The 23,832-nt window shown below is 48.2% G+C and overlaps 1 protein-coding gene across 4 annotated transcripts in view; it reads left to right on the top strand.

The window, feature by feature from the left end:
• Positions 1-23,832, top strand: part of CNPY1 (canopy FGF signaling regulator 1) — a 365,573-nt gene that overhangs the window by 75,385 nt on the left and 266,356 nt on the right. For all 4 annotated transcript variants that reach the window (XM_086941482.1, XM_086941484.1, XM_086941483.1 and 1 more), the window contains exon 2: positions 20,826-20,922. In XM_086941482.1, coding sequence (XP_086797608.1) covers positions 20,835-20,922 — 88 coding nt within the window. In that variant the 5' untranslated portion in view covers positions 20,826-20,834. The remainder of the gene's footprint in view (positions 1-20,825; positions 20,923-23,832) is intronic.

Here is a 23,832-nt window from a genome sequence, read left to right as displayed (position 1 = left end):
CTCTGCATCCGTGAAGTGCCCCCCGTCTGGGGCAAGTCCGGGAACCTATCCACTAGGGAGTCTACTGCTGCATTAAAGTCCCCTCCCACTATTATGTCCCCCTCGGGTAGGTCCAATAAGAATTCACCCAGTGCCGGAAACGTGACCGAGTGCAGTGCCGGAGGTATATATACTGATACTACATTTAGGAGCCTCCCCTCCCACTGCCCCTGTATTGCTGCGAAACAACCCTGTGCGTCTATCTTAGTGCTTAGCATGATGAAATGTGCTGATTTCCTAATTAATATGCCCGTGCCCCTAGAACCTGTGGTGAACTCTGAATGCACCGCCATTTTGTAGCCTTTTCTGTCAAGAGCCTTGATTGTATCCCCGGTGAGATGTGTCTCCTGGAGGAGCACCAGATCCGGTCCCTGCCTTCTCACTGCGTTCATTACCAGCCCTCTCTTTATCTTATCTCCTAATCCCCTCACATTCCATGACATGAGCCGGAGAGGCACCACTCGTGATCTCAGCAGCCCCTCCTCAGGTGTCTGTACTTGAGGGTCTTGCATTGTCTGGCTCATGTCTGTGAGATTGTAAGTCGGATCTTATTTCTGGGGTGCATTCGTCAAGTGCTCGGTCGAAACCGTCCCTGTGACCTGTTACGTAATTTGACCTTATTCGTGGAACTTCGGCAACTCTTAAAAAAACCCTCCCCTTCTCCCCCCTCCCTGCCTCCCTGCTTAACGGGCCTTCAAACGCCCGCCTCCCCAACATAGCAGAGTGCTTAACCCATCCCTTTAACAGTTTACTTGTGCGCTGGGGTGGAATGTCCTCCGGAGCAGGCGACATCCCTGCCCTCCTCCGAGCTCCCCAGGCCAGTGTCCAAGCGTGTCCGTTATGCAGAGTTCTTTAGTTTGCGGCATAGTGTCCAAACACCGAAGAATCAGGATTCCACTCCTCCTTCTGCTCCCTGGAATTCGGGCGTTGGTGACCTATTAACTCCCCCCCTTCCGGACATTTGTGATCCCGTTTGACTATGGTCCCGTTGGTTTCGGGTGTTTTTATTCGACCGGTGAGCTTGTCCTGCGGGCCTCCATCCCTCCAACCAGTCCTGGGCCATTTCCGGCGTTTCAAAAAACCAGACCTTGTCCTCTGCCACCACCCTAAGACGCGCCGGGAACAGCATCGAGTAGGGCAGTTCTTTAGCCCGTAGCGCCCTCTTAACATCTAGGAAAGTTCTCCTCCTGCGTGCCACTTCAGCAGTTTAGTCCAGGAAGAAGGCGATTGTGGAGTATTGGATTTGAATTGCCGGAGAGACCCTCGCTGCCTGTAGAATAGTATCCCGGTCGCGGAAATTAAAAAGTCTCGCCAGGACTGGTCTCGGGGGGGTGGGGGCTCCTGGTTTTGGCTTCCCACCGGGTATCCTATGGGCCCTCTCCACCGAGAAGAAGTGTGAGAGGCCCTTGGGGTTTAAATGTGTCTTAATCAGTTCTTCCACGTAGAGATCCATTGACCCTTTACCTTCTGATTCCGGAATTCCCAGTATTCGGACGTGGTTCCTCCTCGAGCGCCCTTCCTGATCGTCCATCTTTTCTCTGAGGGATTTGTTCTCGGCCACCATCTTCTCCATTGCCACTTGCAGCTCGGATACATCTTCCACCAGGGATTTCGTCACCACCTCCACTTGCTTCACTCTCTCATTCATTTTTTGGAGGTCTGCTCTGATCAGGGTGACCTCTGTAGCCGTAGATCCCACCGCGGTTCTACCTGTGTCAGGGCACACATCACATCTTCTAGTGTTGCCTTTTTCCCCATTCCCCTTCCTGTGTTTTCCCCGTAGATTTGCGAGGTTCCGCCTGAGGAGGGTTAGTTTTTTCGTAGGCAAACTTGTCTAGTTTTACCTGCGTTGAGTTATATTTGGATCCCCTGCCCGCCATAGTCTTTTTTTGGGTCCGTTTCACACCCTCGCTGTGTGGTTGCCGTGTCTCCAGGATCCTCCTGCGAGTTGCTTCTTTTCTTCTCCGATCGCTGCTTCTGGGTCGTTTGAGGGCCTTTGCTCACCAGTGCAAGATGTGGAATGAATCAGCACTGTGGGATATGCGCCGAGCTCTCTAGGAACGTGTCTCCCCTCGAGATGGTAATGTGTCAGTGACGCTTTCGCCAGTCTTCCCCAGGACCTCTGTGTCTGCCCGTGGGTGTGCTACTTGCAGCGTCCTTGTGATAACCAGCAGCTGCCTGCCCAGGGCACTGGTCACTATCTCCCCTTCTGCTTCCCTTCCTGCCCCCCCCACGAGTTGATGTACTGCTGTACTTCAGGCGGCGCTTACTCATGGGTGTAATCTCAGTTCATTTAGTCCGTTGCCACCCGCCTGCATTATATCACTTCCCGGGCGTGTCTGTACCTTCCAGCTCCTCACCTGCGTGACGTCCCTGTTCAGTATCGTGTCACCTGGAGTCATGAGTATTGGCGAGACCAGTTATTGGCCGAACGTGATTTGGGCGTTATGCCCTGTCACTAGAGGGCTCAGTTATATTACAGACCCCCCCCCCGCCTTGCTCTGCCTGTGTGTCTTTGGTCGTGCCTCTCCCTACCTCCTCGGTGTCTTCTCCACAGTACCGGGAAGGTAGGGGCCTCAACGCTGCTGCACTCTCACTCCTCTCGCCGTGTAGGTCGCGTCCCGATCCCTCCGTTCTCCCGGGAGTTCCGAGCGTTATTGCTGCTTCCAGCCTTCCATACCGGTCTCCGTGAAGTTTCACTCCCTCCGGTACACTCCGTTCGGCGGCCGCTGCTGTTATAGCTCCTTCCGTCACAAGCGCTGCTCTTCGTTTCGATTTCAGCGCCACTTCCGGCGCCGGCGCCCCGTCTCCTCCTCTCTTCCGCCCGGATTACTCCTGAGGGACAGTCCGCTGCTTGCCGCCGCCTCTAGGCCCTGCCTCGCCGGATTCCAAATTCTGCGTTTCCCGGTGTCGTCCGGCTTTCACGATTTCTCCGCTGGGCACCGCCTGGTCCTCAACCCGGTTCGCCCCTCCGAAGTGTCGTTAGTGACGGATTAGTGTGCCGGATTGTTGTGGGATTTCGCCTCGCTCCTAGAGCTCCTCAGCTAAGCCGCCGCCATGATCGGCTGCTAGCCACGCCCCCACACAACAATTTTTGATTTTGATAAAGCTTCAGTATAAAAAAAATACATTTTTTTCTTCACTGATGGTATTTGTGACGTATAGATTCATCTAATTTTCATGAAGGGAGGTGATAAGCAACTCCACACGCTTTCTATCCCCCTCTCAAATAATAAACAAGTCATCAATGAAACAAGTCCACTTCTTTATATGTTCAAATATGTTCAGATTTTCCTCCGCCCATGTGACCTCTCCCTCCCACCATCTCATCATTATGGTTTGCAAATATTGGGGCAAAAGCAGTTCCAATAGCTGTTCCATGATTTTGTAGATAGTAACTGCCATTGAACATAAATATATTATGGTGCAAGCAGAAGTCAGGCTTCTACATCAACATGTCTGAATGTTCAATATAACTGACTGATCTTGATCTGAAAAAGTACCTGTATGCATTCATTCCTTGATGATGTTCTATGGATGCATATAAACAAACCACATTAGTGGTTGCCATCAAATAGTTGTCACTCCAGGGCAAATCATTGATCTTATTAAGAAAGTCAGTTGTCTCTTAAATACGAGGCAAGTGCTGTAACAAACCGGAAGAGAAAAATATCTATGAATCTTGAAGTATTTTCCAACAAAGAACCTACTGAACTAACAATAGGGTGTCCCGTGAAATTTACTATATTTTTATAGACCTTTGGAAGGAAATAGATGGTGGGCTAACTGGATGGTCAGATTTGAGAGATCTAAAATCGTCATCATGAACTTTCCATCATCCGGCTTGTGTGTGGGTGTGTGAGTGTGGTATTTTTCATTAGCCTATCGGATCTTTCGAAAATATTTCATCATGAATGATTGCAGTGCAAATCTTCTAACTTAGGGCTTGTCAAAGGAGGCTATCAACCCCAATATCCTTGCCTATAAAGATAATCTGTGAGGTTTAATGTAACACAATACATGTCTGCAAGATTTAACATGATGCTGTAAAGGCCAATGGTCTTAAGCACAAGGATTTCATAATAAATAAGGCAGGCCTAGAACCTATAAAATATTTCACCATAAGCAGATTAGATCTATGGTATCTGAAATAATTTTTCCCAATGAACTAATCCGGCATATATATAATTGTCATCCATTACTAACTCTGACATACTGTATCTAGCATAAGCGCTCCCACAAGGCAAACACCAGGTATGCCATATTAAAATTACACAAATTTAATAAGATTGCAATGATCAAAACAATATATATTCACTTCTAAGAGTCACTGACAAGGATTGTCATAGTGCACGTCTTCTATTCACAGAGTTTGTTCGAGTGGGCCACTAAAACAAAAAAATCCTTGTCTATTATAGTAATCTGTGAGATTACATTTAACCAAATATCTGCCTAAAGTCTTGAGCCCAGTTTAATAGCAATCCATCCTTAAAAGCACATTGCTTTTAATACATGTTTTTCACAATCTGCAAGTCAGGCCTACTGGCTTTGTAATAACTTTTCCTAATAAACAGATCTAACTCATGGAATCTGACATGACTTTCCAAGGAACCAATAATGCAGTAGTGTTTACCATTGGCTAGACACTATAAACAACACTGGCCGACAGAAGTCCGCATAAGCTGCTAACTATCATGCAGAGAGTTTTATAAGATTACAACTAAGCACCACATTACATTTTGCAAAACAATAAACAATCCCTCTCAAAAGGCCGTAATGAGGATTATCAGTGAAAATCTTCTACCTCCAGAGTTTGTCAGAGGTCTGACCATCTATAAAATGCTTTCCTTCTACTGTAATCTTTGAGATTTCATGTAACAAACCACCAGTCTACAGCCTATAAAGCAGTATGATAAGAATCCTCTATTAAAGGCCTATTGGCTTTTTATTTAACAATAAATAAGACAAACCTACAGCATTTGTCATAACTTTTCATATTAAATATATCAGACCTATGGCATCGGACATAACTGTTCCCAGTAAACCAATCCGGCCTTTATCATCGACTTGTGACCATTACCAAATGAAGAGTACTGTATTGCGTGCAATCTTTCCCACAAGGCAATCGTCTTGTAAGCTATCATAAAATTGTAAATGTATTTAGAGCAATTTATCTGTTGCCCCATAAGGTTTTGGCAACCGCAGCACTTGTCAACCTAGATCTAGTAAACTAATGATTTCCCAAAGATCAATCAACCCAATCATGAATCATTTTGTAACTGGAGAGTGGATTTCCTCCTAAATTATGAAAACATTGATTCTCAGTACTTTTATGTAATAAAATACTTAAATATTGGACATTAATTTAGGAGTGATCATCGAATAGTCATAAAGCTATGTGCAGGGAGCAATGATATCCACACAATGTATATACGCACACGCAAGGGGCAGGTAATATAGATAGGAAAAACATATCGTTTAAGGTGGACCAAAACTGTGCAATTAAAATTATTGAATATTATCACTTTTACAGCAGCCTTCATATATTCAAAAGATTGTGGTCATATAGCTTTAGTATATGACTGCTTTTTAAAGTGAATAACATTGAGTTGTTAATGGATTGTGCAAGGCATAGGGTAATGAACATTGAAGCAAAAGTCAAATTGAGAGCTGTCTGCCTAGAAAAAGTTTAAAAAAAAGAATCCAAATAAATTAACCAAAGAAGAAAGTTATCTGTTAAATATAAATATCATGTTATGAGTTTCCAAGTTACTGGGATTAAATAAGTGGAGAGTCAAAGAAAGATTTTGGGTGGGGATGTTGTAATTTCTCTGGAAAAAACGATAGTTTTGGAAGAAGTTGGGGAACAATATTCTATAGCAGGCATACTCATTGTGTGCTCCGGAGCTGCTTGCAGAACATCTGACCTTTATATGTGGCCCCCTGGTGAACAGCAGCATTGGGATGCTGTTCAATTGATTGAGCAGAAACATTCAGAAAGATGTTAAACAAAAGGGCAAGCAGTTGAATGACACAAAGGATAAGAAGCACAGAAGGTGTCCTTAACAAGCTATGTTTAGGAACACCTTCATGTTTAAAGAAATTTTGCAACAAGCATTCTCTGAAAAATCAAAAAATTGTGTTTCAGTAAATGTGGAAGTGCTTCACTTTAGTACAGTACATGAACTTAAAGCATTCATGCTGGCCACCATCTCTGACGCCAGTGCCATTAGTGCGCCAAGAGGCAATGATATGTAATGTGCACCCTCCATGTGGCATAGATTGTTATACATGGAACAACATTACAGTCTATTAATTCAAAGACGAGACGTTTTTATTCAGCACACATCCTAAAAATGTATATTTCAAGGTGCTTTCATGTGATAATGAACAAAAAGGAGGCAGGAAAAATAAAACAATTGACAGCACCCCACAATTTGATCAACTAGTAAAGCTGGGATTGATCCCAGGTTTTTCTGGTTTCGCTTGGTGCAATTCATTCGCCAATTGGGTATCTATTTCTTGCTCTCGTTTTACATCAAAAGTAAATACTTTGTCCTCAATTCTTGGTGTACGAGATTATCGTATGGGTTTCAGACAGAAGCCACATGAAGGCTCAGCTCGTTTTCTGCTTGAGAATCCAAGACAACTTCAAACTGAGTCAGAGCACGCACCTGGTTCAAGCTTGGCTTGAGTATTCAGTTGCTCTACAACCTCTATCACGTACTTGCAATTAAAGGGACAAAGGTGTAAAAGGAAAAGGAACATGATTTGACCATGATCAAACAACTTGATGAAATTGGGGTATGAACACCCTCGTGCAGGATTCCTTGTTTCAAAGTCCTTGACTTTCTCTCTATGCTGCATTTTAGTGAGTGGAGTATGTGGCTGCGCGTTCTCTCTCCCACAGGGAAAATCAAATGAATGTTAGGATACAGACCTGTTTTCTTATCACACACCACCAGTGTTTAGTTTGAATTTAGTCCCACGTCCTCAAACATAAAGTCTTTTACTGCCATGGCTAAACGTTTTCCACTGCACCATGTCTAACGGTGGAGGTAAAATGTTTGTCTTTGCCCAACTCAGTGAATTGCACAACTTATTGGAGGGTTTTTGCCAAGGCTTTTTCTGTGTGAACCTGTTACTAAACATTCCTGTTGTTTCCAAATAAGAGACCAAAGGCTAAAAGAGATTGTGAGGCCTAAGATTCTATTTCATTCCAGTTCAATAATCCAGTTACTTCCTTTGTACCCTTGACTCGACATGGGTTGCAATAGCAATCCGAGAAGGCTTACTCCACTTTCTGGTAGAGGGATAGCAACTCAGTAACAGGATAACATGTTAGTTACTATTGTAGAGTCTAGGGGATTAATTTAGAGGGCAGTACAGAATGAAACTTCCAAATAACTCCATCCCTCACAATCCACAGCACACATCACATCAGTGAGTGGATAGCTGTTCTTGCAAATTTGCGGGTATGTTCAGTGTGGAAGTTCACATTGAGGATATAGCTCTTTAAAGGAAGGGTTTTAGAGTGATTGACAGGCATTGGAATCATTAAAGAAAGTAAAGCATCTTTAGATAACATTTTCTAGAGACTTTGGTTCATGCACATACTGAAAAATATAATATTGGAAAATTGATTTGAAACCACTAGGTGCAACATTATAATAAATTAGGAGCCCACTCCTAAAGAAGGTCACAAAACCTTACCAGTCTTGTCCTTGCACAGGTGCAGGTTCTTGACCTTCAGGAAAAACTAGAATTTAGAGAAGTAGGTCTGTAAACTATACTCCTAGTAAACTTTTGTGATTTCTATTTTCATCTGAGCAAATATACACATGTATATTCATTCGCTAATGCAAACATCTGTCAAGCTACTGCTAATTCTCTTACTCATCAACCCTCTTTCGCCCTCTGGGACAAGTTTTAATCCTACCCTTGTCAAGAGTAAATTTCCAACATTTTTCAATGTGGGAAGACATTTGAGAGGAGTTGCTGACTACTCTTTTACACATGTAAGTTTGTGGGTGTGCACAGACTCCCAGGCTATTTCAACGTTGTAACCACAACTTCCTGCCTACTTTCGGATTTGTGAAAAAGTGATGGTAAAATCAGAGCCTTCCGAGAATCCAAACCCTGATGTGAGATAATCAGAGAGACATTTTTCAGAGCTTGGATTGAGTGAGAAAGTGACCACCTCACTGTACGGCCCGAAAAGGGAAAAGTGTATTCCTTTTACAAAACAAGTAAATTCTGAAGCATCCCTTCCCTTGAATAAGTAGATATTTTACTGCAAATGAGATTCTGTAGAGAGAGGTGGATGGAGAACGATACCAATGTGTTTAGCGAAAAACTAGAAAGAAGGGGTTTCAGCTCAAAATCCTGTTGAAGCAAGGTCCTGTGCCCACTGTACATAAGGTTCTTAAGGTGCCACTGAGTTTTAGGAAAGGGTTATGTAAGGAAACGGAGAAATTGAATGGCCAGGGCGAATTAGAGCCAAGGAGAGTTCAAAGTGATTAGCCCTAGTCATCTTAGAGTGAAAGGCTGTCAAAAGCCAGAAGTTATTTGTCAACCTGTGTGACCTTAATTGAAATATATATGGTGACTGAGAACCACTGCCAACAAAAATGAAATTATGTGCACATAGAAAGATTCAGAGACATTCATGTCTCCAAATGGCCGCCGCTCACCACCAGATAGTGCTATGGGAAGATTCTAAACATCTCACGTCAGTTATAACACTGGAGGGCACCCACTGCTACATGCGTAGCTCTTGCACCTTGTGTGTTCCAAAGGATTTTGAGGATGCTGTTGAACAACGAGTGGCGTAATGTATTTCCAGGAGAACATCCTGCTTTAGGTAAGGGATATGCAAGTACTTGATGTCCGAATGGATGAGGTGTTAGGAATTTTGAAGGAACGTGGTTTGACCTTACAAGTGCAAATTTGCTGAGAGGGGTGTAGATTACTTATGACACCATTTTTACACGGATAGCGATGAACCTACGGTCTAAATATTGACAGTTATTGAGGGTGCCCAGCTCCAGAACAAACCTCAATTAAGATAATTCCTTGGGCAATGGAGTTCTATTCCAAATGTGTTCCTTGTTTTTCTGATAAACCAGTGTTCATGCATAAACTGTTAAAAAAAAAACAAAGAGGTTCAGAGTAGATATTCTGGCCCAGGCAAAGGTTTTGATACAAGGTCTGTGGGTTGGGGTGATTAGCTCAGAATCAGAAAAACGGGTTAGTGAGCAAAGATGAATCAAGTTAGTTTGTACCCGTCTGTATTGGTCACCAAGATTATTGACCATGTGGTCTCGATATCTGATGGTAGGGTGTGGAATAAGGACAGGATTTCAGCAGTTCTCCAGGGCAAGAAATGTGCGGTTGTGGATCAATTAGATAATGGGATCAGGAGTAGTCGGGTGTCTTGACAAAAGTGACACGTCACACCTCATTCACTCATTTATTTGAAAGACTGTTTTATTGGGTCCCCCTTTTCTGGTCTCTTAGAAGGGTTGCCGGCCTGAGAAAAACCCTTCAGTGTTTCACAATGGGACTCACATTGTTATCTTTGCTTTGTCATTTTTCATTGTTATGTTTTTTCATTATTTTGTTGTATTCTAATTTTTCTTCCAATATTGTTTGTTACCCTGTATAGTCTCTGCGAGGGGTTTTGGAAGAGCAGGTAGTGGCGCTCAGGCAGGTTAACGGTGTGGTGTAGCGAGGAAACGAAGAACAATTGCTTCACGGTGCAACCAGGTCAGGGGTAGACCCAAAACCCCTTCATAAGATGTGGGCTAAAACCCACACAAACAAAATCAAAAGCATGTCCTGGGCACACGTATAGGGATACAGTTAATACAATTTGTAGTGTTAAATTGATTTAGAAATCAAAAGGAGGTCGACACCAGTAGTTCCATGAATGATGTTTTTGCAAGTAGAATTCGTCAAAGCAAAAACGCCAGCCGACACATGTTTCGTCAACAGGTAAGTGCCTGTGACTCTTCAGGGCTGATTTGTGCGCTAAGGTTGTTTGTTCGAAGAACCAGTGATGATTCCAACCTGGTCGACGTCCCGCTGTGTACGTCTTGCTGCCGAAGTGCGGGGGCCCAGCACTTTGGCAGCGAGACGTACACAGGCTGGACCTTTCTTCTTCAGGCCCCGCTGAACACGGCCGCACCCGCCTGTGTTACTCCTTTTCTATCGATCGCCCCATCCTTTGCTCCTACTAATACCCATCGAACGGGTTGGCATTATCACCGGTTCTTCGAACACCCAGCCGTAGCCCTGAAGAGTCGCAGGCACTTACCTGTTGATGGAACACGTGTCGGCTGGCGTTTTTGCTTTGACGAATTCTACTTGCATAAACATCATTCATGGAACTACCGGTGTCGACCTCCTTTTGATTTCTAAATCAATTTGATTGTTTGTTACCCTGTCTGCACCCTACAATCCAAAAACGTTTCTTCCATTTCATGAAACCAATTCAATACCAAGGCAGTAGCTGCTCTGACAATGTGTTGGTGGTGCATCAATTATTGCTGTGAAAACTAACGACCCTACCTGCTGCGCTCATCTCTTGTGCTTCATTCTCTTCACTCGCAAACCTATGTTGTGTATGTTTTTCTTTTTGTCATGAGAGAGAAAAAGTCCAGTGCAGAAACACTTGTAAAGCTCTTAAGCCAACAAGGCATGATAGCAGCCAGCGGTACAAAGTCATCCATCACATAAGAATTTCGTGAGCCTTCCGGGCCTTAGAGAAAAGACAATGATCATGTGTCACCACTGCAGCTTGCTAGATTGTGATGTCCTTGATTGACTCCTCATTGGTTGTTCGCCAAATGTCTCTCAAGTCCCTGAATGCTGTTTTTCTTCAATCATTATCCCAAACGCAGATTACCTTTGTATCTGAAAAAAACATTGTTTTCCCCCTTGAGATGACCTTCTATTTTGCTGGGTACATGAGCATATATTTTAGACCAATGGCATATTTCTTCTATTTACCTCCATAAGCGATGTTGCTTATCTCATTGTTTGCAAAGGGTATCATGCAGCGAAGTGAACTTGGCACTCCTATCCAAGCACCTTGCCTCCCTATCCAAGCACCTTGCCTTAGTCACCACCTTTATACTCCCCATCCGGATTAACCTGGGCATCTACCATTCGTTCTGCTTCTGTTCACCAAATTATATGGATGGTTACCATATCTGTGAAGGGCTGCCCTCCTTTATCACACAACTTCATGTTAGGTGTTCTTATCCAGTGGCTACAGGGGTGGACATCTCACCCTTTGTCTCTGTAAGCTGAGCAGCAGTTCACACAATATTTGACTCCTTCTGCCTACCCCTCCAAAACATAGCTTACCCCTGGTCTACTGGAGCAGACAGACATCTTCTGGATTTTGACTCCTACCTCATTGTGGGATGCTTCCAGCATGGCTTTTCTTGTTTCTGCCTCAGACTTCCATTTCCCTCTGACCTCCACTTCACTGGAGCCCAACACCTCAGCCTGCCTGCCTATTTTCTATCATCATTCCCAGTTTATGCCTGTACCGTTCCGGGCCATGTGCACCATTGCTTTGCACTCACTGGGTGCGCCTCCGTCGTGTAGTGCGCACCCACACTTGATCCAGTCCCTGCAGATAGCACAAGAGACACAGCACATATGCGCTCTTTTTCTCTTTTATGTATGTCAGTTAAGTTCTTGGAGTGTGCCTCTTTTTAAGGCACTATACCTCATTTCTTGTCGCCTGTGCAGCCTTGATGACCAGGTCCCGGCCTCTCACCTTTTCTAGGTTCTTTCTCTAGCCATTATTAAAGGGTATTTTGGTCTCCTCGTTCGCTCCCTCCCTTTGTTATTTAAAATCTTTCATTCTTGTTTCTGCTTATTTAATATACTACCTGCTGGAGTGCTGTTGTCTTCTCCTTGCGAAAGATTCTGCCCTCTGCACCATGGCACTTGGGGTGGATTTTACTTGCCAGGATAACTGGCTACTCCTGAAGAGTGGTATATTGCTTCATTGGCAGCCTTCGGAAGACCGACAATATTTGCATGCACTGTCATGGTTAGTTCTTTATTGACAGTCTTGTTTTTTCTCATGCTTCCCCCTCAGTTGATTTGACTTCAGTCACTTTTATTTCCTTTTTTTCTATGTTCCACGCTAATTATTTTATTGAAATGTGTTAATACTTTGATCCGCCCTATCTGTCTGCACTGATAATGCTCTACATTCAAACACGATTTATCTACTCTTGTCGTTGCCAACACCACCTTTGCTTTCTCTCACATCATATTTTTCTTTCTTTGCCCATAAGCACTGTGCTTTGTTGACTTCTTATTCGGTTTCCCGTTCCCCTTGGTCTCCCATTGCAATAAATCACTCAGTAAATAAATAGATACACGTTAAATAAACTGTAGAGTGGTCATTCACTTGTCTGCAAGCATGGCTTAACGTACTTGCAGTGGTATCATGAATTATTTATTCTGATAGCTGTGTGTGCAGACATTGTTACCCTGTGCTGGAAAAAAACCAGATGCTTGTTAAATTAAGTCTACCAAGAACACAACCTGTTTTATAGCTAAAAAAAAGGCTACGAGTTTTGACAAGATATAAAAGTAAGTAATTTCAAAAACATTCCATGAAAGCAGTAAGAAACAGAGAAAATCTTGAAGGGTGTCTGGCTAAATTTAAACTTATAGACACGGGTCCATTAACCGATGTTTATAATGGAACATTGAACATACACTGCCATTTGTCTGTTTTGGTGTGTTGTAGTTAAAAGGGCATGCAATGTTAAAAAAAAAAAAAAGATTGGTCAAGTTTTAACTTTTGATAGATTTAATCCATTAAAAAAATATTTAAATGTGTCATATTGTGAACCTTTTTCAATTATTTTTCTTACTTTGATTGTTTTAAATCTTTGAAATAGGAAATGATATCTGTAGGACAGTGGCTGCTGTGTTCTGATCTGTGATAGCAGTAAATATGCAAAATACAACGCTGCATTTTTCTTTTTCATTTACCCACAAGAATATGCAAACCTTTACTTTTGGAAATGAGTGGAATAATGACTCTATAGACTTTGTTCTCTTCTGTTGCTACTTTCTGTTTCGAAGTTTCAAGGCAGTCTGTAAAATAGAGGAAAACAATGTAAAACCAGCGAATTAACTTTTATTAAAATTATAAACTCACTTTACGGGATGAGAGCCACTATTTTTTTGTGGAATGTGTATACTGGATGAGCAACACACATTTTGCTGATTTTAGTCAGCAACTAATTTCCTATTAAGTTGATGCTGTCTGTGAAAATTGTTTTACGAATTATTTGCTGTGGTTGAGCATTAACATAATTTATGACACTATCAAGTGCATAATATTTCACTCCTAGAATTGTCATTATAGTTCGATAATGGGTGCTCATTCTTTTCTACCCAATTGGCCAGCATTTTATTGAACTTAGATTGATGAAAGCTAAGCATATCCGTCAAGATTCGAAACTGCACTCTTCAATACACTCACAGATCTCTACCGCAGACCCATTCATTAGTCTACTAAGCCGTTTTACCGACTGTTGGACAGGCCACGTGACGGGCCGCTCTCCCCCGGCTCGACCAAGCCCGAGCCAGTCATACAAGCACCACACCCCACCATTGCACGTCCTACGTCCCCTCAGGGACACCTGCCCCCGAGCATGATAACCTCGTGGGTCCGATCCACGGCCGACCCACGCGCCCAGCCCGGGCCGCCATCTTGGACACTTCGCCACGAGGCCGCCTGGCCCCCGATCGACCTCAACCCTGGGCCTAGCCCGGCCTCAGACATTCCGGCACCACCCTCCACCCAGGAGGTGAGCGAGCTACTTGGACAGTCAATGGGAGAAAGAGGTGTCAATGGTTCTCCCCCGGCCAGTGCCGCTCGCCCATCGCCTCCCCGGGCGCTGGCTCCACCCCCCTGCTGGGTGTCTGGACTCCCTCATCCCGGACCTCCCGACCTCCAAGTGCGAGGGTCCGGACATCAAAGCACGCCAGCCCTATAACTGGGGCAGCTCCAGAACAGGAAGGCAGTTGTATCTTGGAGTCGAGAGACGAAAGAAGAACTCATCCTGGACGGACTACTGGCGCTGCCGTAGCTCTGTCCTGTGCACCATCATCCTGCCTGGTGGCGCTGCCACAGCCGTCGTAACCTTCATCCTTCACCGTCGTCCGGATCTGCTGGCGAGGCCGCGGACCGTTGTAACTGTCATCTGCATCGGGACCTGCTTGGCTTCTCCACGGCCCGTCGACCATCCTTCATCCATCTCGGGACCTGCTTGGCTTCTCCACGGCCCGTCGACCATCCTTCATCCATCTCGGGACCTGCTTGGCTCCTCCACGGCCCGATCAGCAACCACGCCGAGCTCGAGGATTGAGAGCTATTGAACTCATTGGTAACTAAGACTGTCCCGCTACCCTTTTCCTCAACCAGAGATCAGAACCGAGGGGACCCCTGAGTCCAGACCTCCTTGTATTATATCAACGTAACCTAAGAAGTGCATATAAAGTCTCGTTAACCTTCAATCTTGTGTGGTGTCCGTCTGTGGGGGGGAAGTTACTTATCTGTACAGTCGTTGGAGACGGCTCTCCCTGGAGACCTCTCCCCGTAATCTCGGCCGACCCTCCCGGTCCGTCTAACATTGGTGGCCAGCGGCGCGATCCGAATCACCGCATAACGTACAGAGAGTAGCTCACCCCACAACGAACAACAATGTCGACTAAAGAGAGCGGATCAACTGAGAAGTTCCAAATGGAAAAGCTAGAGGAATACAGCCATCGTGAACTAAAGCAGTTCTGCATCGAACTAGGTATCGCTACCACCGGACTAAGTACCAAGGACGATTTTAAGCATGCCCTAGAATCTTGGGCAGAGACCGGGGATGTCGAAGCCCCGGAGCAAAGCACCGCGAAAAAGACCAACACGGCCCCTGAAGAGCAAAGAACGGGTCTCTCGCAAGACGAGATCCAAGAAAGAGAAAAAGCCCGACTACACGAACTTGAAATGGCCCGACTCAAGATGGACATAGAACTCAAATTAGCCGAGCAAAAAATAAACTTAGAGCACCTTCGCCTCCGAGAAGAAAGAGAGGAGAAACAGAGGCAAAGGGAGCTCGAGGAAAAAAGACTAACGTACGAGCACGAGCGGAACCTAGCCGAGATCAACCTGCGCAAACAGAATAAAGAATTAGGGGTGCCCGACAGACCGTCCACCCCCGGGACCACGGACAAAAAAGTGCACATCCCCAAGGATGTGGTCCGAGAATATTTTCGAGAAGACGACATCCAGCAATGGTTTAAAGCATATGAAATCGCGATGACTGCGCACCGGATCGATAGAGCCGACTGGGGAGCCGGCCTATGGGGCAAATTCCTCAATGAGGGCCGCGATACTCTGTTACAGCTCCCAGACCACCAGATGACCTCCTACGACCATATGAAAGCGGCCCTCCTCACTCGCTATGGCCTCACGCCCGAGATGTACCGTCAGAGGTTCCGAGACTGCACACGCATTCCAGGTACAACTTGGGTGGACTATGTAACGTACTTTAGCCGAGCCTTCGAAGGCTGGATCAGAGGGAACAACGTCACGACCTACGAGCAGTTGTTCAATCTGATGGTATGGGAGCATCTGTCCAACAACTGCTTCATTGAACTACGCCAACACCTCCTCGACAGCAAGTTAACCGATCCCCGGCAGCTCGCAGCCGAAGCTGACCGGTGGGAGATCACCCGAGTGGGCCGGAATGGGTCCTACGAGCAGAACAGGAACAACAATGGTCACCACCGATCCAGAGGAGGAGGAGGGGGCCAAGGGCGAGGAAGAGACAATACTCCGGCCGCCCCCGCTACCAGCACCACCCCCCCGGCCAACCGGGGCAGCACCCCGGCGCGACCGGGATACAGAGCCAATGTTACATGTCACCGATGCCAACGAGTCGGCCACTATGCAAATGACCCAAGCTGCCCGCAGTATCAGAGCCCAAGACCCCGCCAGGTGACCGCCGCGGCACTAGGGGAAGAACAGATCTCCGAGGAACAAGAAACAGACGAGCAAGAGTATCAAGGGTGGGAGCCAGCCGCCATGACTCTCGCGTGCTTAGGGGGAAGAGACATGGTCCCGCGGGTCCCCCTACCCGCTAACACCCAGAAGTACGGCCAATGGGTGAGCATCAATGGACAACGGGCCGAAGCCCTTCGAGACACCGGGGCCAGTGTGACAGCCGTCCGCTGTCATCTGGTGACCCCAGAGCAATATCTACCGAACATTCTCTGCCCTGTACGATCAGCCGACAACTCGGAGAGTCTGTGTCGGATGGCCTGCGTCCCCTTTGAATGGGGAGGGGTCTCCGGCATGTTGAAAGTAACGGTCCGAGACGACGCCCCCGTGGACTGCCTCCTCGGAAATGACCTGGAAAGCTCCCCGTGGGCAGCCGTGGAGCGAAAAGAACACTTGGGGATGTTGGGCGTCCCAGACTGGGCGTGCGTCACCACCCGGTCTATGGCCGCCCGTGCCAACCATCACCCGGAAGAACCAGAATGGCCGGCGCCTCCGCCTCCGGTCGCCCCCGCCGAGACCCCCGACCAGTGCATCCCCCTCGAACCTGCTCAACCTTCCGACCTTGCTAATCTCGACCAGTGGGCTCAAGAAGGGGGGCCCACACAAGAACAATTTCGTCAGGAGCAGAAGACCTGTCCCTCCCTTGAGGGACTCCGACAACAAGCGCTCGCCCAAAGCGCAGGGGATACCTCCGGAGCTCATTGGGTCTACTGGGACAATGACCTACTGTACAGCGAGCAACGAATCGCCGAGCTGGGGGCCAACCGAGTACTAGTGGTGCCACTCCGCTTTAGAGACTTCCTGCTAAATCTGGCCCACGATGTCCCCCTGGCAGGGCACCTGGGACAAGATAAAACCTACAGCCGCCTAGTGACCCACTTCTTCTGGCCAAAAATGAGAAACGATGTGCACCAGCATTGCCGATCTTGCCCCACGTGCCAAGCCAGTGGGAAGAGCGGCCGCAAATTAAAGGCCCCCCTGCAACCCTTTCCCGTAGTCACAACCCCATTTGAGAGGGTCGGAATAGACATTGTGGGACCCCTAGACCCACGTACAAGACAAGGCCATCGCTTCATCCTAGTACTAGTGGACCACGCCACCCGCTACCCTGAGGCTATTCCTCTCCGGACCGTCACAGCCCCAGTAGTCGGCAGGGCCCTGATGGGGATCTTCTCCCGTGTGGGGTTCCCCCGAGAAGTCGTCAGTGACAGAGGCACGAACTTTATTTCCAAATACATGAAGTCCCTCTGGCAACAGTGTGGGGTCACCTACCGCTTCACGACCCCCTATCACCCCCAAGGAAACGGACTTGTTGAACGGTTCAATCGCACACTAAAAGGGATGATCGGGGGATTGGAAGAACCCCTCCGTCGCCAGTGGGACGTGCTGCTGCCGTGCCTCCTCTTCGCCTACCGGGAGGTCCCACAGAAGTCCCTAGGCTTCAGCCCATTCGAGCTGCTCTATGGGCACCCAGTACGGGGGCCACTCAGCCTGATCAAAGAAGGCTGGGAGTTGCCTCCGGCCAAGAGTCCTCCAGATGTCTTCCGGTACCTCCTCACCCTCCGCAACCAGTCCCAGCGGTTCAGAGACCTAGCGAAAGCCAACCTAGAGGCCAGTCAAGAGGACATGAAGAGATGGTATGACCAGAACGCCTCATCTATTGAATTCGAGCCGGGGCAACAGGTCTGGGTAATGTCCCCCACAGAACCGTGCGCTCTCCAAGACAAATGGACGGGACCCTTCAAGGTAATCGAGCGCAAGGGACCCGCCACCTATCTGATCGATATGGAGTCCGCCCGGAATCCGCTCCGAGTCCTCCACACCAACAGACTGAAACCCCACTTTGCACGAACAGAACTCAGCCTCTTGATGGCCACAGACAACGGGGTTGAGGACGACTCCGAGCCTCTCCCTGACCTCTTGCGGACCCAGGAGCAAGACGGCTCCGTGGATGGGGTCCGACTCTCGGAGACCCTCACCCAGGAACAACGCCAAGAGTGCCAAGCCCTCCTATCACGATTTGCCAGCCTGTTCTCCCTCACCCCAGGTGTCACTTCCTGGTGTGTGCACGATGTGGACACCGGAGACAGCCCTCCTATCCGCCACCGGGCCTACCGCGTACCTGATCGGGTACGGGCCTGCATCCAGGCGGAAGTAACTAAGATGCTCACGCTCGGGGTCATCGAGCCCTCCGACAGTCCATGGGCCAGCCCGGTCGTACTGGTCCCCAAAGCAGCCGCCCCCGGAACCACACCCGAACTCCGGTTCTGTGTCGACTACCGGGGCCTGAATGAAGTCACCAGAACGGACGCACACCCCATCCCCCGGGCAGATGAACTGGTCGACCGAATGGGCGCTGCCCGTTACCTCAGCATCTTCGATCTAACGGCAGGCTATTGGCAGATCGGCCTCACACCCCGAGCACAAGAACGTTCTGCCTTCTCCACCCCCGATGGCCACTATCACTTCACGGTCATGCCCTTCGGCATGAAAAATGCCCCAGCGACTTTCCAACGGCTCGTCAATCAGGTCCTGGCGGGGCTCGAAGAGTTCAGCGCCGCCTACCTGGACGACATCGCTGTGTACAGCCACCACTGGACCGAGCACCTCCACCACCTCCAGGCAGTGTTGCAAGCCCTTCAGCGAGCTGGCCTCACGATCAAGGCCAGCAAATGTCAAATTGGACAAGGGTCAGTGACCTACCTCGGACACCAAGTGGGAAGCGGTCTAGTGGCCCCTCTTCAACTGAAAATTGCCGCCATCCAGAACTGGCAACCCCCTAACACTCAAACTGAGGTGCGAGCCTTCCTGGGCCTCACGGGCTACTACCGAAGGTTCGTGAAAGACTATGGTACCATCGTGGGGCCTCTCACCGAACTCACGTCGAAAAATCAGCCCAAGAAGGTGAACTGGACCCCAGAGTGTCAAGCGGCCTTCGAACAGCTAAAGGCCGCCATGTGTTCCGCTCCTGTACTCCAGGCCCCAGACTACAGCCGGGAGTTCGTCGTCCAGACGGACGCCTCCGACCAGGGCATTGGGGCGGTCCTGTCCCAGGTGAACACCGAAGGCCTTGATCAACCGGTGGCCTTCATCAGCCGGAGACTCCTACCACGGGAGCAACGCTGGAGCACCATAGAGAGGGAAGCCTTCGCTGTGGTATGGGCCCTCAAGAAGCTCCGACCCTACCTTTTTGGCACCCACTTCCGGGTGCAGACTGACCACCGACCCCTGCAGTGGTTGATGCATATGCGGGGGGAAAACCCAAAACTGCTACGCTGGTCCATCTCCTTGCAAGGTATGGACTTTACCGTTGAACACCGGCCTGGGTCTGACCACGCCAACGCGGATGGCCTGTCCCGGTTTTTCCGCCTCGACGAAGAGAGTCCCCAAGAGGATGGGTAACTCTCCCCGCCTTCAGCTGGGGGGGACGCATGTTGGACAGGCCACGTGACGGGCCGCTCTCCCCCGGCTCGACCAAGCCCGAGCCAGTCATACAAGCACCACACCCCACCATTGCACGTCCTACGTCCCCTCAGGGACACCTGCCCCCGAGCATGATAACCTCGTGGGTCCGATCCACGGCCGACCCACGCGCCCAGCCCGGGCCGCCATCTTGGACACTTCGCCACGAGGCCGCCTGGCCCCCGATCGACCTCAACCCTGGGCCTAGCCCGGCCTCAGACATTCCGGCACCACCCTCCACCCAGGAGGTGAGCGAGCTACTTGGACAGTCAATGGGAGAAAGAGGTGTCAATGGTTCTCCCCCGGCCAGTGCCGCTCGCCCATCGCCTCCCCGGGCGCTGGCTCCACCCCCCTGCTGGGTGTCTGGACTCCCTCATCCCGGACCTCCCGACCTCCAAGTGCGAGGGTCCGGACATCAAAGCACGCCAGCCCTATAACTGGGGCAGCTCCAGAACAGGAAGGCAGTTGTATCTTGGAGTCGAGAGACGAAAGAAGAACTCATCCTGGACGGACTACTGGCGCTGCCGTAGCTCTGTCCTGTGCACCATCATCCTGCCTGGTGGCGCTGCCACAGCCGTCGTAACCTTCATCCTTCACCGTCGTCCGGATCTGCTGGCGAGGCCGCGGACCGTTGTAACTGTCATCTGCATCGGGACCTGCTTGGCTTCTCCACGGCCCGTCGACCATCCTTCATCCATCTCGGGACCTGCTTGGCTTCTCCACGGCCCGTCGACCATCCTTCATCCATCTCGGGACCTGCTTGGCTCCTCCACGGCCCGATCAGCAACCACGCCGAGCTCGAGGATTGAGAGCTATTGAACTCATTGGTAACTAAGACTGTCCCGCTACCCTTTTCCTCAACCAGAGATCAGAACCGAGGGGACCCCTGAGTCCAGACCTCCTTGTATTATATCAACGTAACCTAAGAAGTGCATATAAAGTCTCGTTAACCTTCAATCTTGTGTGGTGTCCGTCTGTGGGGGGGAAGTTACTTATCTGTACAGTCGTTGGAGACGGCTCTCCCTGGAGACCTCTCCCCGTAATCTCGGCCGACCCTCCCGGTCCGTCTAACACCGACTATTTGTTCATCAAAAAGGTTATGAAAGATGCTGCCACGAATTAAATAGTGACCGAAGTGACAAGGAATTGTATTTTTCATTTCAAAGTAAAATGCTCTGTTTGCTGATAAATTTGACTTATACAGTGTGCTTTTTGTTACATCCAGGTGTCCAATATGAAGTTTTTGTTTCAATTTGGAATTCTTCTCTTGATGTCAAATATTCGAGTGGAAGGCAAACGGGATCCTGTATTATACTGTGGAGGTCAGAATCAATTTTTGTATATGGTTTGTAAAGTTCTTCTATGTGCATATTTCAATTTCTAATATGTGTATAGGATTTGGAAGTAAGCGAAAATCCTCATTAATAGGAGCTCTTGGGGTTGTAATATCGATCTTTGTAAATGGGGCCGATTTAAGCTTTTACATTATGAATTATTTGTAGATTTATATAACGTAGCTTATCACCTGTGAGGGTATCCAGGCGCTGTCCATGGGCACGAGAAGATGAAGTTATTTGCCCAGAGTCACAGGATGTTGTGCCTACCCTGAGAAGCGGATCCCCAGCTCCTGAGTTGGCAGCTCCGGCCGCTGCACCAATGCTTAAAGGTGGTTGAGTATACTGAAACCATTTTGGTTTGCTGTTTAGAAAAATAAGAGTTTAGGAAGTATGGATCCATCTGCTTTGGTGACTTTATTATGGTCACAATACCACGTATACAATATTTTCAAAAACCCTTGAGTTGCACTGGCCTTTGCATATTTGTTGCCAGGGCTGTGAGTCGTCTGCTGTGCCAGACAAAGCATACGAACTTAAATTGTATCCCGATTAGCCTAAACTAGCTGAATCCTGTAAGACTGGTTGCTTTCTCAGATTTGCAGAAACAGAAGAAAGTGTTATTCAAGAGAGGCATCTTTGAGGAAAAGCATATAATGTAAAAACTCGGGTCATGCAAATGCGACCTGAAGATCTAAATTTTAACCTCATAAGGACATATCCTGATTAATATAGCTTAACACTGACATCACCAAATCAATATATTTTTTTAACTGTAACCTGTTTTAAATCAGGTTTACCACCTAGTCTTCTTGCACAAAGCAGTTCCGGGCTCAGGAGTCCCCATTTATTCTAGTAGTGCAATTCAGCTCCAGAATGTCTTCTGATTGGGGGGATACCTCTAGAGCAGTTCATGCTATGCCGATTCTGTAGCAACATTCAGTAGTTGGACCCCGGATACAAGGTGAGTGGAGCAGAATTCCTGGAGGGAATTCTGCTCCTCTCAATTATAATTAGGCCTGTATTCTGCACCCGGATTTCTTGGGTGTAGGAAAATCAGATGTGATTTTATTATCAGAAAAATTCGGCTGGTAAAATTTCATTGTGAGTGAATTGAGGTGTAGCCTGGCCATTTGCCCATGGCTTCCCGCGACCTGCTACCAACACGAGGGGGAGCATGTAATGCTGCCCCCTGTTAGGCACCATTTTTAGGTCTCGTAGAGAGAGACCTAATGCCGTCCATCCACAAAGCTGACTTTTACGATCCGGATTTGGCCTCAGGCATTCACCCCAGCAGCATTTCTCCTCCCCTTACCATTTGCTCCTGCCTCCGAGAGCTTCAAAGGGATCTGCTTCACACTTCACGGCCGCCGTGACTCACATTTCTCCTTCCTTCGTGCTCAGCCCCCCTCCCAGCGTTGCCTTGTTTTCCATAAAAAGGAAGGGACAAGGGAGAGACGTGAGTAGGAGAAAAGATGACAGAAATTAAGACTTAGTTCAAGCATCCGACTAGCTACTAAAATTCCATTGTTGTAACAGCCATGTACAGAAATTATTTAAAAATCATTTAAACGGGAATATTTATCCCGGAGAAGGCGCATATCTGGTATTTGATCACATTGTGATTTCTTGTGAGAATAACCGAAAACCATTCTACTTTGAATTGTCGGCCTTAGTTAAGATAACAAAATAAATAAATAACTAACAAAAAAAAAAACGTGCGACTCGCCAACACTGTGACTGTGTCCATGTTGACATGACACCCTTCCACTTCCAGGGACCTCGCCTGTATGACCCCATCTAATTGCATTCTTTTTCTTTGGTTTGTTCTGACATTAAGTGAGCGGCAGTGCCTTATACATTTCTTCAAAAACAGAACGTCCAAAATGGACGTGTGCACCGTGAGCGATCTGCGGGAAAGCAATGCCGGGCTCCATAGCAGTGAGTGCTGCATTTACTACCGCATTTCTGCAATAGCTGAAGGTCTGGTTCCTCCTCGCAGGGAGGGGCTCTCAGCCCATCAGTCACTCCCTCCACCCTACAATATGTCCTGCTTTTCGTGCCAAGAAAAGCGATTTCGTGAAAAGCGGCAGGCCAGCGTGTAGGTGCAAACGTGATGTGTGCTGCAGACTGAGCTGCGCTGATAAAGGGACGCTTCAGTGGCCATTTGTAAATCAAATGTCTGCAGTTAATACTAAAGCTGGTTCGGGTGGTGTGGTTATTTTTTGTGTGGGAGAGCAACCTGTATCTAAACTGTTATTTAGAAATGGTACGTTTTGTAGGTATTTGCTGTTTCTTTGCAGACTCACCATCACACCCCCTCACACACCCTCTCACCTCACACACCCTTTCACCCTCACACACCCTCACTCACCCTCACACACCCTCACTCACCCTCACACCCTCACTCACCTTCACCCCTCACACACCCTCACCCTCACACACCCTCACTCGCCCTCACCCATCCTCACTCACCCTCACACACCCTCATTCACCCTCTCTCAACCTCTCACCCTCACACATCCTCACACCCTCTCACCCTCACACATCCTCACACCCTCTCACTTTCACACACCCTCACCCACCCTAACACCCCCTCACCCCCCTCACTCACCATCACACACCCTCACACCCTCACGCACCCTCACTCAACCTCACACCCTCACCCTCACACCCCCTCTCACACCCTCACACACCCTTATCCTCACACCCTCACCCCCTCACCCTCACACCCCCTCACCCGCACACACCCTCACCCTCACACACCCTCACTCACCCTCACCCTCACAACCCCTCACCCGCATACACCCTCACCCTCACTCACCCTCACCCCCTCACCCTCACCCTCACACACCATCACACCCTCGCCCTCACCCTCACACCCTCTCACACACCCTC

This window comes from Lissotriton vulgaris, chromosome 10 (assembly GCF_964263255.1).
Source record: "Lissotriton vulgaris chromosome 10, aLisVul1.2, whole genome shotgun sequence".
In the NCBI taxonomy this organism is placed as follows: domain Eukaryota; kingdom Metazoa; phylum Chordata; class Amphibia; order Caudata; family Salamandridae; genus Lissotriton; species Lissotriton vulgaris.
This window is presented reverse-complemented; position numbering and strand designations above follow the sequence as displayed.